Source organism: Oncorhynchus kisutch, linkage group LG18 (assembly GCF_002021735.2).
Source record: "Oncorhynchus kisutch isolate 150728-3 linkage group LG18, Okis_V2, whole genome shotgun sequence".
Lineage (NCBI taxonomy): Eukaryota > Metazoa > Chordata > Actinopteri > Salmoniformes > Salmonidae > Oncorhynchus > Oncorhynchus kisutch.
Genome location: NC_034191.2, coordinates 42,346,762 through 42,364,595, shown reverse-complemented (window position 1 = coordinate 42,364,595; position 17,834 = coordinate 42,346,762). Strand labels below are relative to the sequence as shown.

The following is a 17,834-nucleotide window of genomic DNA, read 5'->3' as shown; positions in this document are numbered from 1 at the left end:
TGGCTGTGTGTTTCGGGTCGTTGTCATGCTGGAAGACCCAGCCACGACCCATCTTTAATGCTCTTACAGAGGGAAGGAGGTTGTTGGCCAAGATCTCACGATACATGGCCCCATCCATCCTCCCCTCAATACGGTGCAGTCATCTTGTCCCCATTGCAGAAAAGCATCCCCAAAGAATGATGTTTCCACCTCCATGCTTCACGGTTGGGATGGTGTTCTTGGGGTTGTACTCATCCTTCTTCCTCCAAACAAGGCGAGTGGAGTTTAGACCAAACAGCTATATTTTTGTCTCATCAGACCACATGACCTTCTCCCATTCCTCCTCTGGATCATCCAGATGGTCATTGGCAAACTTCAGACGGGCCTGGACATGCGCTGGCTTGAGCAGGGGGACCTTGCGTGCACTGCAGGATTTTAATCCATGACGGCGTAGTGTGTTACTAATGGTTTTCTTTGAGACTGTGGTCCCAGCTCTCTTCAGGTCATTGACCAGGTCCTGCTGTGTAGTTCTGGGCTGATCCCTCACCTTCCTCATGATCATTGATGCCCCACGAGGTGAGATCTTGCATGGAGCCCCAGACTGAGGGTGATTGACCGTCATCTTGAACTTCTTCCATTTTCTAATAATTGCACCAACAGTTGTTGCCTTCTCACCAAGCTGCTTGCCTATTGTCCTGTAGCCCATCCCAGCCTTGTGCAGGTCTACAATTTTATCCCTGATGTCCTTCCACAGATCTCTGGTCCTGGCCATTGTGGAGAGGTTGGAATCTGTTTGATTGAGTGTGTGGACAGGTGTCTTTTATACAGGTAACAAGTTCAAACAGGTGCAGTTAATACAGGTAATGAGTGGAGAACAGGCTTCTTAAAGAAAAACAAACAGGTCTGTGAGAGCTGGAATTCTTACTGGTTGGTAGGTGATCAAATACTTATGTCATGCAATAAAATGCTAATTAATTACTTAAAAATCATACAATGTGATTTTTGTTTTAGATTGCGTCTCTCACAGTTGAAGTGTAACTATGATAAAAATTACAGACCTCTACATGTTTGTAAGTAGGAAAACCTGCAAAATCGGCAGTGTATCAAATACTTGTTCTCCCCACTGTATATACTGTACTCGATACCATCTCCTGCATCTTGCCTATGCCGTTCTGTACGATCACTCATTCATATATCTTTATGTACATATTCTTTATCCCTGTACACTTGTGTGTATGAGGTAGTTGTTGTGGGATTGTTAGGTTAGATTACTCGTTGGTTATTACTGCATTGTCGGAACTAGAAGCACAAGCATTTCACTACACTCGCATTAACATCTGCTATCCATGTGTATGTGACAAACAATTTGATTGGATTTGGATTACCTTTGTGCAAATGGAGGAAGTGAAGTCTCCTCCCTAGCAAATGGAAACTATAGGACAAACCCCTCCCTTCTGCTAATTTAACCCGTGTTTATCATGGCCAAAAAAGGAAAGGTTTGTTTTCATGAATTATTACTACATAGCCAATTTTGACTTAGTGCAGACCGTACAACCCAATCGCGACTAGTCCAAATAATCAATGATGAAAACCCAAAACCAGGAGCTACTGCTTGTAATCACATAATTCTACGTGAGCCTTGAAACATTCTCGCCATTTAAATCTGTCCACGAGAGATTAAGGCCGCTGAAGCTTGTATATGATCATGCTACATAAAATGGCTGTATGTATAGAAAACACTTGACCAATGAGCAGTTTGAAAAACAATATCAAGGGCTAGGCACTCTGTGGAACAAACAGTTATGATAATCTCCCTGATATACATGTTTTGTGTGTGTGTGTGTGTGTTTGTGCGTGTGTATGCTTGAAGACACTCGTCCCCTTATGTATCCTCAAGTCTTCTCATGTCAACTACGGCTTGCATACACACTTGTATACACACGGTTGATCATGTTCGTCTGAGGATCTCCGCAGCTCTCCTTGAAGCCTACACAGGTTCCCATTCACTTCACACAGATTTGTGTAAAATATTAGGGTTGCAACATTTGTGGACATTTCCACAAATTTTTCAACCCTTGTAAAAACAATGAAATCTCATTGCTACACTACAGGAAGAAAGCACAACAAGACATTTGCTTTCAATTACGAATGTGGAAAACGTTCCCTCACCCTGTCACTAAAGAACGTCATGGTCTTGCAGTGTGTGTTGGTACTATCAATGCCAAGCTCCCTTAAACATTGATATATGGTACCCAACATGAATCCAGAGTGAGATACAACTAAGCTCTTAGAGGAGTAGAAAATAGAAAACAGATATCACAAAAGATAAGTACTTCAGATCCAAGCTAAGAGCGAATCTATTGTCTCTCAGTGCCACATCTTCCATTACTGCTAAATGTGGTATGGAGCAGCTATAATGAACATACTAGTAACAACTGACAGATTCCCTGCCACACCACTCTCACAGTTGGTGTTCCAATGTGTGTTATAGTGAAAATTAGAAGTGTTTTCAACACGGGAGGAAATTGATAAGTTGAAGTATAGGTGTAAAGAAAAGGAGAATAAAGTAGGCTGATTGAAAAGGATATTTGTAGTTGGTGAAACTGCCATGTCTGTTTTCGATATTACAACAACAAAGAAGTTTACTTCAAACATCGAACACTCTTGTGTCCCTGTTACCGCAATGCTGGATGCCCCCTTTTAATTTCATCAACAAAACAAAAACAGTAACAAAGGCGCTGGGGGGGAACAGCGGCGCTCTTTCCCCTTCTACAGATTTCAACTTTAAGGGCTCTATTCAATCCGTGGCGCTGAAGATCTGTTTTGTAACAGGATTGACAATTAAAGGCAATGTTCCCGTGGTTGCAGAGACTGAATTCACGGTAAACACTGCATATGTCGGCTCAATCGGAAATTACTTCTAAAATTTTCACACCGATGTTCCGTGATACTTTGGCGATACGGATTTTCATACAGCCCTAAGGAAACACACACAAAGCTCTCTCTACAAGCAAAAACTCAAAACAGGAAGTACCGGTGACACGCCCAATTGGGAAGTGGTCCGATGAAGCGGATGCTAAGCTACAGGACTGTTTCGCTAGCACAGACTGGAATATGTTCCGGGATTCATCTGATGGCATTGAGGAGTTTGCCACATCAGTCACCGGCTTCACTATTAAGTGCATTGACAACGTCGTCCCCACAGTGACTGTACGTACATATCCCAACCAGAAGCCATGGGTTACAGGCTAAAGAATAGAGCTGCCGCTTTCAAGGACGCTACAAGAAATCCCACTACGGCCTCCGATGAGCCATTAAACAGGCAAAGCGTCAATACCGGACTAAGATCGAATCCTACTGCGCTGGCACAGATGCTCGTCGAATGTGGCAGGACTTGCAACTGCCACTGATTGCGACGGGAAACCCAGCCGTGAGCAGGATTGGAGTGTAATGGATTACAGCATGTAAACATCATGAAAGTGACTAGTGGTCCGTTATTAAAGTGGCCAGTGATTTCATGTCTATGTATGTAGGAAAGCGGCCACTAAGGTGCAGGGATGAGTAGCCGGGCGGTAGCCGGCTAGTGATGGCTATTTAACAGTCTGATGGCCTTGAGATAGAAACTGTTTTTCAGTCCCAGCTTTGATGTACCTGTACTGACCTGGCTTTCTGGATGATAGTGGGGTGAACAGGCCGTGGCTCAGGTGGCTGATGTAATTGATGATCTTTTTGGCCTTCCTGTGACATTGGGTGCTGTAGGTGTCCTGGAGGGTACAATGTTACCCCGGGGGTGCGTTGGGCAGACTGTACCACCCTCTGGAGAGCCCTGTGGTTGCGGGCGGTGTAATTGCCATACCAGGTGGTAATACACCCCGACAGGATGCTCTCAATTGAGCATCTGTAAAAGTCTCTGAGGGTCTGAGGGGCCAAGCCAAATTTCTTCAGCCTCCTGAGGTTGAAGAGGCACTGTTGCGCCTTCTTCACCACACTGTCTGTGTGGGTGGACTATTTCAGATCGTCAGTGATGTGTACGCCGAGGAACTTGAAGCTTTCCACTTTCTCCACTGCAGTCCTGTCGATGTGGATAGGGTCGTGCTCCCTCTGCTGTTTCATGAAGTCCACAATCAGCTCCTTTATTTTGTTGACGTTGGGTGAGAGGTTATTTTCCTGGCACCACACTCCCAGGGCCCTCACCTCCTCCCTGTAGGCTGTCTGGTCAGTGTTGGTAATCAGGCCTAGTTGGAGGCGTGCGTGGCCATGCAGTCACAGGTGAATAGAGAGTATAGGAGGGGACTAAGCACGCACCCTTGTGGGGCTCCTGTGTTGAGGATCAGTGAAGTGGAGGTTTTGTTTCCTACCTTGACCAACTCTGAATAACTCTTCTCTACTGGCGGCGTACTGGAGCAGCCTCTGTGATAACTTAAATTGCCCTGCGGAGTACGAACAAAGGATCGAATTCAGAAAGTCGTATTCCTAGTTGTAATACTGGTGAGTTATTGCCTCTTTGATATCCAAAAGTTATTTTATGTAATAACACACTATAATTTAAGAAGTAACACACAAAAAAAATGTAAACTGCAAAGTTGCTTAGGAGCTAGAAACAGAGCTGGCATGTCTGTCGGTGCCATCTTACCAAGCATCAAGTCTGGAGAAAACCTGGCACCATCCCTACAGTGAAGCATGGTGGTGGCAGCATCACGCTGTGGGGATGGTTTTCAGCGGCAGGGACTGGGAGGCTAGTCAGGATCGAGGGAAAGACGAAAGGAGCCAAGTACAGAGAGATCCTTGATAAAAACCTGCCCCAGAGCACAATTGTTTTGTCAGCAGGACCATACAGCACTGAATGAGAGCAAATGTGACTTGGAAAGTTGTCTATTATTCAGCTACCAAAAAGACAAGCTTACATTAATTATAAATATTCATAGTTGATGTTTCCACCTGTTATATTTCTGTGTTTACAGGTATATATTTCTAAGATGAATTAAGATTTCGCAATGCTGTTTGTTTGTGTATGAAGGGAAGACCACTGACTACTTGTATTTCACATTTTAGCAATATCAGCGCTTGTTAAATTGGGTTACATGAGTTTATGTAGCCCACCCCTCTCCAACCAGGCAATATTCTGCACATTTTGAGTTTAGGTGGTACATCAAAATATCTATTAATTTAATTTAACCACTTTTGCATTAAAATGTGTTTGGTTGTCCGTCGGTTAGAGGTATCTCAAAAACCAAAGCTCATTTTGAGGATTGGCCACTCGCCTAATATTCTTGTACTTCTCTTTCTATAAAATGATTTTATTAAATTACAGCTCAAATCGAGACCATTTCAAATGTGCGATTAATCGCAGCAAATCCTGCAGTTAGCTTGATTCGATGGCCCTAATTGCAATGCATGTCCGTGTTGTAAAGGTCACGTGACTCAGTCCCTCCCTACATGCCACACATGCACACACACACACACACACACACACACACAGGGAGAAGGGACTTATCTGGGGAGCTGGCGCCAGCGAGAGAGAGCTCTGTCCCCAGGGTTCATCCGTAGACTATACACTTATCTCCATAAGCTGCAAATGCTGCTGTTGTGTGTTGAGCCCAGCTGGTCCTGGGAAAGACGGGCTATATCCAGGCTTTCTAATCCCATTACTGTAATGGCTGCCAGATAGGATAAATTAAACAAATTAGCATGCACACACATTTAGCACCATGGCATCACTGGCCCATCTCACACCTCTGCCCTTTGTTAAGAGCCACTTCCTGTGGCACTTGTCACTGTTACTGGTCTAAATAGTTACATCACGTTGCTATTGGTGGGTGTGCATGTGTATATTTCATTGTTTTGTCTGTGTGTATGTGAAAACCTGACGAATGAAATAGACAAAAAAAATAACAGTCATTTTTTCTTCCCACATGTATGATTTCACAGTCTTTTTAATTCGCAAACGAACAGGATCGGGGGTGTGCGTCATGCAGACATTATTTTCTGAGGATGGAGGGGGTGGTAAGTTGGAGCTTCTTGCATTTTTTTTTTTTAAACACCCGAAACATCTTCTTCCTGCAATCTAGAGCCATAATCATTATGCCTAATTCCTACTAAAAATATATATTTTTTCTGCATAGTCAGCATACCTCTTTACCTGTTCAATTGTCATTTCAATGAGGGTGTCATTTTGACTGTTGTAAATCCCACACCTCAATATACTGCACTAACATGCCTAGGATATTACATCCAAACTACAACACGTTACATGGGATCATAACATACATCATCAATACAGGCACATATCATGGCATCATAATTAATACACACATAATCTGATATTATCATAAATTGTCAGATCACATTTAAACTAAGTATGCTTCTGACCGGTGTTTTTTTAAATGTATTTAAGAAACTAAATATGCTTTTTCTGCATCTTTGCAAAAACAAAATCTGGGTAAAAGAGGAATGTGAATGTTCAGTACATTTTAGCATTTGCTTGCTTTTCTTTAAGTCAAACAACCTTGCCAGCAGGCATGCCAGCTAAGATAGTTAGACAAGCTACTCCAACTGGATTGATAGCCTGAAATACAGTGCCTTGCGAAAGTATTCGGGCCCCTTGAACTTAGCGACCTTTTGCCACATTTCAGGCTTCAAACATAAAGATATAAAACTGTATTTTTTTGTGAAGAATCAACAACAAGTGGGACACAATCATGACGTGGAACGACATTTATTGGATATTTCAAACTTTTTTAACAAATCAAAAACTGAAAAATTGGGCGTGCAAAATTATTCAGCCCCCTTAAGTTAATACTTTGTAGCGCCACCTTTTGCTGTGATGTTAGCTACACTTCGCTTGGGGTATGTCTCTATCAGTTTTGCACATCGAGAGACTGAAATTTTTTCCCATTCCTCCTTGCAAAACAGCTCGAGCTCAGTGAGGTTGGATGGAGAGCATTTGTGAACAGCAGTTTTCAGTTCTTTCCACAGATTCTCGATTGGATTCAGGTCTGGACTTTGACTTGGCTATTCTAACACCTGGATATGTTTATTTTTGAACCATTCCATTGTAGATTTTGCTTTATGTTTTGGATCATTGTCTTGTTGGAAGACAAATCTCCGTCCCAGTCTCAGGTCTTTTGCAGACTCCATCAGGTTTTCTTTCAGAATGGTCCTGTATTTGGCTCCATCCATCTTCCCATCAATTTTAACCATCTTCCCTGTCCCTGCTGAAGAAAAGCAGGCCCAAACCATGATGCTGCCACCACCATGTTTGACAGTGGGGATGGTGTGTTCAGGGTGATGAGCTGTGTTGCTTTTATGCCAAACATAACGTTTTGCATTGTTGCCAAAAAGTTCAATTTTGGTTTCATCTGACCAGCGCACCTTCTTCCACATGTTTGGTGTGTCTCCCAGGTGGCTTGTGGCAAACTTAAAACAACACTTTTTATGGATATCTTTAAGAAATGGCTTTCTTCTTGCCACTCTTCCATAAAGGCCAGATTTGTGCAATATACGACTGATTGTTGTCCTATGGACAGAGTCTCCCACCTCAGCTGTAGATCTCTGCAGTTCATCCAGAGTGATCATGGGCCTCTTGGCTGCATCTCTGATCAGTCTTCTCCTTGTATGAGCTGAAAGTTTAGAGGGACGGCCAGGTCTTGGTAGATTTGCAGTGGTCTGATACTCCTTCCATTTCAATATTATCGCTTGCACAGTGCTCCTTGGGATGTTTAAAGCTTGGGAAATCTTTTTGTATCCAAATCCGGCTTTAAACTTCTTCACAACAGTATCTCGGACCTGCCTGGTGTGTTCCTTGTTCTTCATGATGCTCTCTGCGCTTTTAACGGACCTCTGAGACTATCACAGTGCAGGTGCATTTATACGGAGACTTGATTACACACAGGTGGATTGTATTTATCATCATTAGTCATTTAGGTCAACATTGGATCATTCAGAGATCCTCACTGAACTTCTGGAGAGAGTTTGCTGCACTGAAAGTAAAGGGGCTGAATAATCTTGCACGCCCAATTTTTCTGTTTTTGATTTGTTAAAAAAGTTTGAAATATCCAATAAATGTCGTTCCACTTCATGACTTCATGAAAAATACAGTTTTATATCTTTATGTTTGAAGCCTGAAATGTGGCAAAAGGTCGCAAAGTTCAAGGGGGCCGAATACTTTCGCAAGGCACTGTAGCTTGGTAGCTGGTTATGAGGTTGGGAGATTGGGACCATAGCTAGCTGGCAAAAATTGCTAGGTGGCTAGTAATACAGAGAAACAACACATGTTTTCTTTTATATATTTATCAAGAAGGAATCAATAGTCTACATGGCTTGATCAAATTCATTTACAAACATACCTCCTGCAAGTCCTGGCCATCACCGGCCACTAACATCAAGTCAACTGCCGTGTCTGTCACTCGACACTCTCTCTCCTCCTACTGACGATACTGTCTGCATGCACTGGAGCCCTCAAACTCAACTCTGGACTTTGAAGCCAGTTCAATTGTATTATAAAAAAAAAATAGTTCCCCTCTAATCAGGGACTGATTTAGACCTGGGACACCAGGTGGGTGCAATTTAATTATCAGGTAGAACAGAAAACCAGCATGGTCCGGACCTCGTAGGGTCAGAGTTGAATACCACTGCACTAGAGTACAGTATTTAACGTCCTGCCGAGCCTATCTTTACTCTGTGGTGTACCGGTACCCGCCTGTGTATGGTCTCACTATTGTTATTTTACTGCTACTCTTTAATTACTTGTTACTTTTATTTCTTGTTCTTACTCTTTTTTTTAACTGCATTGTTGGTTAGCGGCTCGTAAGTAAGCATTTCACTGTTGTATTCGGCACATGTGACTAATATAATTTGATTTGATTTAACCCTGGAAGGAACCATTTACTAGGTGGGAGGGGGGAGTACTGTTTTCCTGGTCTAGTCATTGTGCCCTCTCTGCAAAATACAGCTGACAGATCTTTTTATAAATAATTATGAGACAATGTGGGGTTAATCATTTTGTTCAGTAATTCATTTAACATCTGAAAAAAAAAGAAGTCTTCCCTTGTGCCCCCCGTATGTGCATGAGGCCTCTGAACCTCATACAGGAAACCAAGGTGATGCCAGAAATGAGGCAGGGTAGAACAGGTGCCTCTACAGAGAAGGAACATAAACACTGTGTGTGTGTAACAGGGATGTGTGAAACTGCAGGCATGCATTCGCTGCGAGTAATTGTTTCTGATGTGTGTACAGTATGTGTGACACGGTGTATTACTCAACCTACATTAAACAAATAGATAAAGGAGGTTCATTCAAAACCCCTGTGCCTTTTCCATTATATTTGATTATGAAGATTGAAAAAACAACATTTTGCTCACACTTAACAGCGGCAGTCTGTTTTGAAGTCGGATTGATGATATCTGGTCGTACACAAACATCCATACAGATCACAATTAAAGCCATTCAAACCCAGTGTTCTTGTTGGACTTTGACACCGTGGGTGGTGTGCTAGAGTGAGTCAGTGACAGCTTGCTCAGAGGCCTTGTGAATGTCATCTACATGAACCCCAGCGAACTAGACAGACATGGACACCGCTGCCCAACCCTGTTAGAAACGCACTCTTCCTCCTCTGATGCAGCCACTGAAACCACGGCTAGAAAGCTCGCTTTCACTCAGTGTAACCATCGCTATAAATTGTGTTGTCAAAAGATGACAACAGGGTTATGATTTGGGGTTGAGGCACACTGGGAAATCAGATGGCAGGAGCTTTGTGCAACATCAGTTTTTTTGGGGGGGGGGAGGAGAAACTCACTTTGGAAACAACGTTTTTAACAGAACATAACAGCAATTCAGAAAGGGCCTCTGGGAATGAATCCATTTTATTAGGCTCAAGTGGCATAACAATGGGTTAAAAAGTGTATGTTGTGTTCTAGTTGCGCTACTCAGCAACAGATAAGAAACTAATCCAAATGTGAGGTACATTTGACAGACCGGGTGCTGTTCCTGGGCTGTCAGTCAACATGGCAGCCATAATATCACTGTGGGTGACTGCACAGATCGCGCTTTGCTTCGGATTAATTGAGTTCCGGGGAGCTGATTGGGTTTGAGACTGCAGGGAAATCCTGCAGGGAACAACACCTGTTCAAAGATACTCCAATACACCTAACTAGCACAGAGCTGGGGAATCGCTCCATATGGCCCAGGCAGAGAGAAAGACAAGATGGGGGAGAGAGAGAGAGAGGAATCAAAATAAAAGTAAAGCTACATGCATCGAAATGAATCGGAAAAAGGGATCGAGAGAGAGTACGAAACATGTCAAAATCAGGCGAAGGCACAGCAGAACGAGGGAACAACAGAAAAGGGTGAGCTATCTTTGCAGACTGTTTGTGCCCTGTTGCCCTCCTCTGTTTCCTGTGTGTGTAATCCATTTGGAGAGTGAGGAGTTCAGAGCAGGGTCATCACCCCCCTCTGCCGCTTTCCAGACCTGCATCCCGGCCCAAGGTCCCAACAGTGTCTGCCTCACAGATGATGCGGGACCCTGCTCATCGTCCTGGGCAGCAGGGCTGCTGTAGTGACACCCAAGGCAAATAGAATGAACGGCCCAGAGGGGTGACGATCTCCAGAGCAGCCTGATCCCCCCCCCCCCCCTGTCCCACGGTCTCTCTGCCTCTCCTCATTCTCCCCATCCTCCCTGCTCTTACGTCGTCTCTAACTGCGTGTATGAGATATATGTAATGGCTGCTGCTATGGCATATGACCTTTGAACCCTATCTATAAACCATGCTGTGGTTCATGATGTTCTCAGAGGGTGCTGTCGGACTCTCGGCCGGCGGCCCCCGGGGTCTCCTTGCCGGGGGCGGGGACCTCAGAGAGCAGGCTGAGGCAGGTGGCCGGGTTCCGGGAGGTGCAGCGGGAGAGGAGCTGGCCCCCTGGGGGCCCCTGGCGGCGGCAAGGGCACAGGTAGCCCTTGAGGTGCAGCCATATCTTGCTGTGCAGGGAGGCGTAGATGAAGGGGTTGTAGCAGGCGGAGCTCATGGCCACCAGGTGGCAGCACACCTGCAGCACGTTGACATAGCGCTTGTCCACGATGTGGTAGTCTGGGTCCAGGTCTAGCAGCAGGTTCAGCACCTGTAGGAAGGGAGGAGGAATACACATGCTCAGGGGTCACATATATTAGGATTACAGTGGATTACATTGGGATTACATTGGGATTACATTAGGATTACATTAGGATTGTATACAGGCCTAGGTGATGCCCCTAAAATGCTTTTTCAGCATATTTTCTCAAAGACATCTACTCAATTATATAAAAATGACAGGAAAGTTGATGGGCTATCAGGAAAGTGCATCGTGCCTGTGTGTGTGTGTGCGAATCGGTGCATGCGTGTGTGCTCACCTGCAGGGGCAGCCAGCAGAGGGCAAAGGCAAGCACAGAGGCCACCAGGAGAGAGAAGGTTTTCCTCCTCCTCTGGCTCCAGCGCTGCTGGCAGTGTGAGGGCTCTCCGGGCAGCGTGTGGCGTCTCAGGTGCACTGTGATGGCACAGTAGGACACGCTGACTGACAGCAGAGGGATCATGTAGGAGGCTACCAGGATACAGCAGGAGTAGAGCAGCCTGAGCTGGCCAGAGCTCGGCCAGAACTCCTCACACACCACCAGCTCCACCCCACGGGGCCTCAGGTCCAGGTAGCGGGTGTGGAGGGAGGGAGGGGCAGCCAAGGCCAGAGACAACCCCCACACCCCCAGAGCTACCGCGCCGCAGCCCCCGACAGAGATCCTCCTCCTCACTGGGTGGGCCACCACCACGTAGCGGTCGACAGCGATGGCCGTGAGGGACAGCACCGAGGCGAAGACGGTGGCGGCCTGCAGCAGCGGCACCAGGTGGCAGAGAGGGCGTCCGAAGGCCCAGCCGCGGCTGTCGAAGGCGTACGAGGCGGTCAGAGGGACGCAGGTCAGACACATCAGCAGGTCGCCGGCCGCCAGGTTACCGATGAAGAAGTTGGTGGCGTTGTGGAGCTTCTTATCGGCCAGGATACAGGCCAGCAGGATGGAGTTGCCTATGCCGGCCACAGCCACCAGGAGGCAGTAGAGGGGCAGGAAGAGGGGCTTGAAGCGCAGCAGCAGCTGCATGCCAGAGAACATGTCCAGGGGGTTGTTGCTGTGGTTCAAGGAGGGGCCTCCAGTAGTGTTGGCCCCACTCAGGACCTCCAGGATGGGATCCATCTCAGTACACTGCTCCCCTACGACACAACATAGACAGTCACTAAGTTGTAGCAGTTAAGAAAGACTGGGGGAAGCATCAGCACTTACAGTATGATATAGCAAAGAGAAGGCTTGAACCAATTTCGAAGTTCACTTATTTTCTGAGTTCAACCTGTTCATAACCATGACCCTCAGCAGCCCTTTCTGCATTAGCTGCTATCTTAATATGTACCAAAGATTATGGATATACTGACAAGATACATGTCTCTCCGACCCTAACAATGGGAGACGTTGTCCACAAAGCGGCACGGTGGGCTGTCTAGCTCCCGCCTATCCTTTCTTTGATTGGCAGATGCATCCCATTACTGTAATCCTTTTTTGAATACTCAATGAGGGTTGTTGACATCAACCACCTGTATTCAATGGAGATGCTATGCTGCTAGCCTCATCCCATGAATATGCAAAGCCATCTCAAGACAACAGATAAAAAGTCACGTGTCCTACTTATATTAGTACACTTGTAACAACTTAAGCATGACGAAACTTCCATTCAATCAAACAAACCTCACGTATCAAAATAAGCCATTCATTTTTGGTTGTTGACCAAATTCTAAACACTCATTGTCCTCCATACAGAAACTCCTCGCTTGGTGGGCGAAACGACGAAAAAGCGCCACCTGCTGGTGAGAGACAGATTTTCCACCTAGTTGGGCATCTCTCTTCCTTATCCTCTATGTATGTACTAACCTGAAGGTAGTTTCATTTTTTTGGGGAGGCGGGATGTGGGCGTCTGTGTAAACGTCATGATTTTCCCTGTCCGGTCTCTTTAATACTGTGACCGCCCACTTTACTGCCTGAACTCACTTTACTCACTTGGTCTCAGCACCTCGGATATATGCCTCCCCTTTAATGCTGTTGCAATGCACTTGATAGAGTTCTTCCAGCCACTTATTTCTGATCCTCGACGAGAGCTGAAAACCCTCTGATTGCAAAACGGAGGAGCTCTTTACAGCTCATCCAAAACTCAACCGTGTCACGTCTGCACTGACGCATACTGTGGGATTAATCAGATGGCTTTATTGATTTAAATGTGTTTTTTTTTACCCTCTTCTTCTAGTTAATATGGGAGACTATCATGATTTCTTCGATTAGGAAAAGGAGATTATTAGTGACCCCCCAATCATAGCCTACTATTTGAAGAATTCTATTGTAATTGCCCATAATCAAATATGCTTTAGGCAAGAGATACAGAGGTGGGTAGATTGATATACAGATTTTTAAAAAGAGCAAGTTTTTTTCCCCTGGTCGCTCTGAACGTGGTAAATCAACAGGTGGCGAGGAAGAAGGAGCGATTGAATATGTAGCTTAAGTCATTGCGCTGTGACATAACAAACAACAGTAGATAATGCAACGCGTTGGTGAATGGTGTCTTCATGCCGTAATGTCCAGTGCCTACAGTACATTTTGAGTGAGTCTTCAGGTCTTTATAGGCTGCATATGTAGATGTACTCGTCCAAGCAGAGCGAGACACTGAGATGAAAGACAGTCCTGTACTCTGGGTGGTAATTGCAGTCTAGTTTTGGATGGTTATTTCAACAGGGAAGTGACCAGGTTCCCTATTTACTTCGAAGTGAGCCTAAGAATCTATGGCAAACAGAGGTAACAGTCAAATTGCTCCTGAAACACGTTTCATCTGTTGCCCTGCCATCTGATCTAGCACACTGGTGGATCAGGCTGTCGACAAAAACGCACAAGAAAAGACTGGCTAATGCAAAATGAATAAAACACATAACATTTTTACACATTCCTTTTAAAAATGTTTTTATCTGTGATTGAACAAATGACATATCATTACAAATGATACTATTTGGTAGCATTTGAACCATTAACAATTTCATGAAATCATCCTTCCAACTCGTCAAACCAGCTGTACATACTGTAGTTTTAGTACTATTTTGGGGGGGGGGGCTAAGTGAACCTTTCAAAATAGAATATCAAGTGTTCACATTTTCCGTATTCCACAATAAAACAAGCAACATTGATTTAAGCTGTAATTATGTGTATTGTGCGGTTTGTTTGTACGCATCATTTGTGTGCATTGTGTGTAAGATAAGAGAGAGAAGCCTACTTGTACAGTGCCTTGCTTTTCCTCAGAGGCAGTACGCGTCTCTCCTCTCTGTCACGTCGCTTCACTTCTGTGACTGTGTCTCTCTCCTCTTCCTCTTCTCTTCCCCCTCTCCCTGTGATGTGAGCATTGCCCCTCTCTCTCTCTCTCTCTCTCTCTCTCTCTCTCTCTCTCTCTCTCTCTCTCTCTCTCTCTCTGAGCCCAACCAGTGGTTGTGCTCCAGCAGAAAGTCTGGGAATGAGGGGTAGCAGGCTGCCACAGACGCTATATCCTTCACAGCACATATATATAGGCAGGTGATTGAAAAGAGAGATTGTGTGGTGTCCCAACACTATCCTTCCTTCACCCTCTCCCCCCTCCCTCTTTTTCTCCCTCTCTCCCTCACACGCTCCAGAGATGTCAATCCCACACACAGCATGAATTTCTAAATGATTTCCCTCCCAAAACGTGTTGCTAACCTCCTTCCATAAGTGCACAATGCAACGCATATAGTTCTCTCTCTTATGCAGTCAGGTACAAAATCCAAACCTGCATCAAATGATGTGCTAACAACAGATGGACAACCTGCAATTAAATGTCGGCTATCCCTCCATCCCTTCCTGCCTCAAACGCACAAGCACGCACGCATGCACACGCATACATCACAGGAGGTTGGTGGCACCTTAATTGGGGAGGACGGGCTCGTGGTAATGACCGGAGTAAAATCAACGCAATGGTATCAAATACATCAAAACACATGGTTTCCAGGTGTTTTCCAGGTGTTTTCCAGGTGTTTTCCAGGTGGTTTCCAGGTGGTTTCCAGGTGGTTTCCAGGTGGTTTGATGCCATTCCATTTGCTCTGTTTCCCGGGCCATTATTATGAGCCATCCTCCCCTCAGCAGCGTCCTGTGACACACACTCAGAGTCATTTTTTGGGAGGATTTCAGCGTAAGGGCTCAGACACACCAAGAGCGTTCGCTGTCCGAGAGTACTTAGCACTTCTGAGTGTTATTTTCGAACTGAGTGGGCACCAATTTTACATGTAGAATCGCATGAACATTTCCAGCAGACGTTTCCAGCGAGTGGTCCCTGGAAACACAGCCTGAATGACCGGCAGACGGATGCTAGATCCACATTTGGTGCGACGTGTGCGATCCTTAAGGCAACCAATTGGAACAGGATTGTGAGTTTGCACATCTTCATATATTCATAGGTAAAGGCATATTGTTAGTGTTATGAAATTAGCCCTATAGATAGGATGCCAGTTTCTTTCAGTCACTTTGGCACATTTTTCAGGTGTAGGTGGTATATTTTCTAAACTCTAAAGTACAAAACGTCAAACTTATAACACTTGTAGATGGTCCCTGTCTTATGTTCAGAACCTTTGACTCTGCTTCAGGGTTTCACACATGGTTCACCCCTCAGTCATTCATGCAGAATCGAAGTTTTCCGTGAAATACCATGAGAACATTTGGTTTAGTCACCAATACATCCGATGAGGATAGGCTCACCATTTACCATTTACTCCAAAGGCAAAAAAACAGAAGATGCACATTTCAAAAATGTTATATTTTGAAGTCCTGGTGGGTAAGAATAGTAGATTGTGTTATGATTTTCTATACTGTACTTCACTAAAACTTGAAATGCACAATTCTTGAAGTGTTTTGTATCCAATGGCAGGTTGTGAGCATGTTGAGAAGTATGTCAGTCTTACAGTTTCATTGTCCTTACACAGCCCACGCATAGGACAAATCATCAGAAATAGGGTATTGTAAAGCAGTTAGCTACTTTAAAAAAAATAGCAAGGTGCTGTGTGCCATTTATGCCCCATTGTACAAGATCACCTTTTCTAAATGTCAGCTGATACAGTATCGCTAGTCTCTCTGCTCAAAATTCATCCACTTACATTGCATTAGGGTTGCAAAATTCCAGCAACTTTCAATTCAATTCTCTGGTTTTTCAGAAATCCTGGTTAGAGGATTCCCAGAATCAGAAGAGCAATAAACAGGAAATCCAGAATCGTCCAACAAGGATTTATGGAAAACCGGGGAATTTATTGAACATTCCCAGAATTTTGCAACCCTACAATGTGTACATTTAATTGATCAGCTGTATTCAGAAGTGTAAGGACCAGAAATTGGAATGGGTTTAGCATATTTATTGAGGAAATATTGAGAATATGAATAGACCAGATGAAGCCAAGGGCTGCAGATGAAGGATCCAGGGAAGTTGACTCTATAGGGCATATGTGTCAAACTCATTCCATGGAGCGCCGAGTGTCTGCGGGTTTTCGCTCATCCATTGTACTTGATTGATCAGTTAAGGTCACTGATTAGTTAGGAACTCCCCCCACCTGGGTGTCTAGGTCCTAATTGGACACAAATTGAAAGGAAATAACAAAAATCAGCATACACTCAGTCCTCCATGGAATGTGTTTGATACCCCTGCAGCTTGGAGTCTCAGGTAGACATCATGGTCAGGCTGCTGTGGTTAGGCTGCTGTGGTGGTTAGGCTGCTGCTGCTGCTGTGCCCCGCCCCCCCAGCAGATACTTGAAGGAATCTATTGTAAAAGGAGAATGACATGGGAGAAGGAGGGATGCAACACAAAACAGAGGAGGAATGCCTCTGATTGGGTTTAAATAGGCTGGTGATGGTGATTAAGAACGGGTGTGTGTGCTGATTAGCAGTTAGTGGCAGCTGGAGCTTGTTTGAGGAGCAAAGTTCAGGGCAACTAGGTAAGTGTTGTAAACAATAGGAGGCTGATTGGCAATGGTTAGCAGCTGGTGCTTGTTGAGTTGCTAAGGAGGTGCGTTCAAGCAACTAGTTAAGGGTTACATTGAAATCCGGTCCTCACTCCTGAGTTTTTGTTCATCTACCTAAACTATATTTTGGTATTTTTTCCATTGTTGACATCAGTGGTGTAATTATACTTGAAAGTACTACTACTACTAAGTTTTAGGGTACCTGTACTTTGCTATTTATATTTGACAACTTTTACTTCACTACATTTTAAAATAAAATAATGTACTTTTACTCTGTACATTTTTCCTGACACGCAAAAGTACTCATTACATTTTGAGTGCTTCGCAGGGCAGGATAATTCACACACTTATCAAGAGTGGATCCCTGGTCTGACTCACTAAACACTAGTTTGTCAATTTTGTTGAAGTGTTGAAGTGTGCCCCTGGCTATCAGTACATTTAATGATTTATACTTTGGATATACTTAAGTATTTTAGAAATTACATTTACTTTTGATACTTAAGTATATTTGCAACCAAATACTTTCACTGTAGTAATATTTTACTGGGTGACTTTCACTTTAACTTGAGCCATTTTCTATTAAGGTGTTCTTTACTTTTACTCAAGTATCACAAGCATTTTTCCCCAAAATGTTTTCTTGTCACTTTCAAAGTACATAAAAGACCTGTATGATGCATTTTCCATTGTACGATGCAAAACGCAGCGTCATATGATCATATGACGATTTCTGTATTTTGAAAGTGACATGTCTTGAAAACTTGATTGCTGACAAGCAAAATATTTTGGGGCAGTGTCAACAATGGACTAA

The 17,834-nt window shown here is 44.3% G+C and overlaps 1 protein-coding gene across 1 annotated transcript; it reads right to left on the bottom strand.

The window, feature by feature from the left end:
* Positions 1 to 9,821: 9,821 nt before the first annotated feature.
* On the bottom strand, positions 9,822 to 16,280 carry LOC109881117 (prolactin-releasing peptide receptor-like). The gene is made up of 3 exons (XM_020473271.2): positions 16,171 to 16,280; positions 11,357 to 12,198; positions 9,822 to 11,088 (listed from the first exon to the last, which is right to left on the bottom strand). The coding sequence occupies exons 1-3, from the start codon at positions 16,175 to 16,177 to the stop codon at positions 10,762 to 10,764; spliced, it is 1,176 nt and encodes a 391-aa protein (XP_020328860.1). The 5' UTR covers positions 16,178 to 16,280; the 3' UTR covers positions 9,822 to 10,761.
* Between the last annotated feature and the right edge of the window lie 1,554 nt (positions 16,281 to 17,834).

Bases quoted from the DNA above. Each gene is read 5' to 3' on its own strand.
- LOC109881117 (XM_020473271.2), bottom strand. The intron at 11,089-11,356 runs GTGAGCACACAC...CCCTTCCTACAG, and splicing joins TCTGCTGGCTGCCCCTGCAG to GTGCTGAACCTGCTGCTAGA.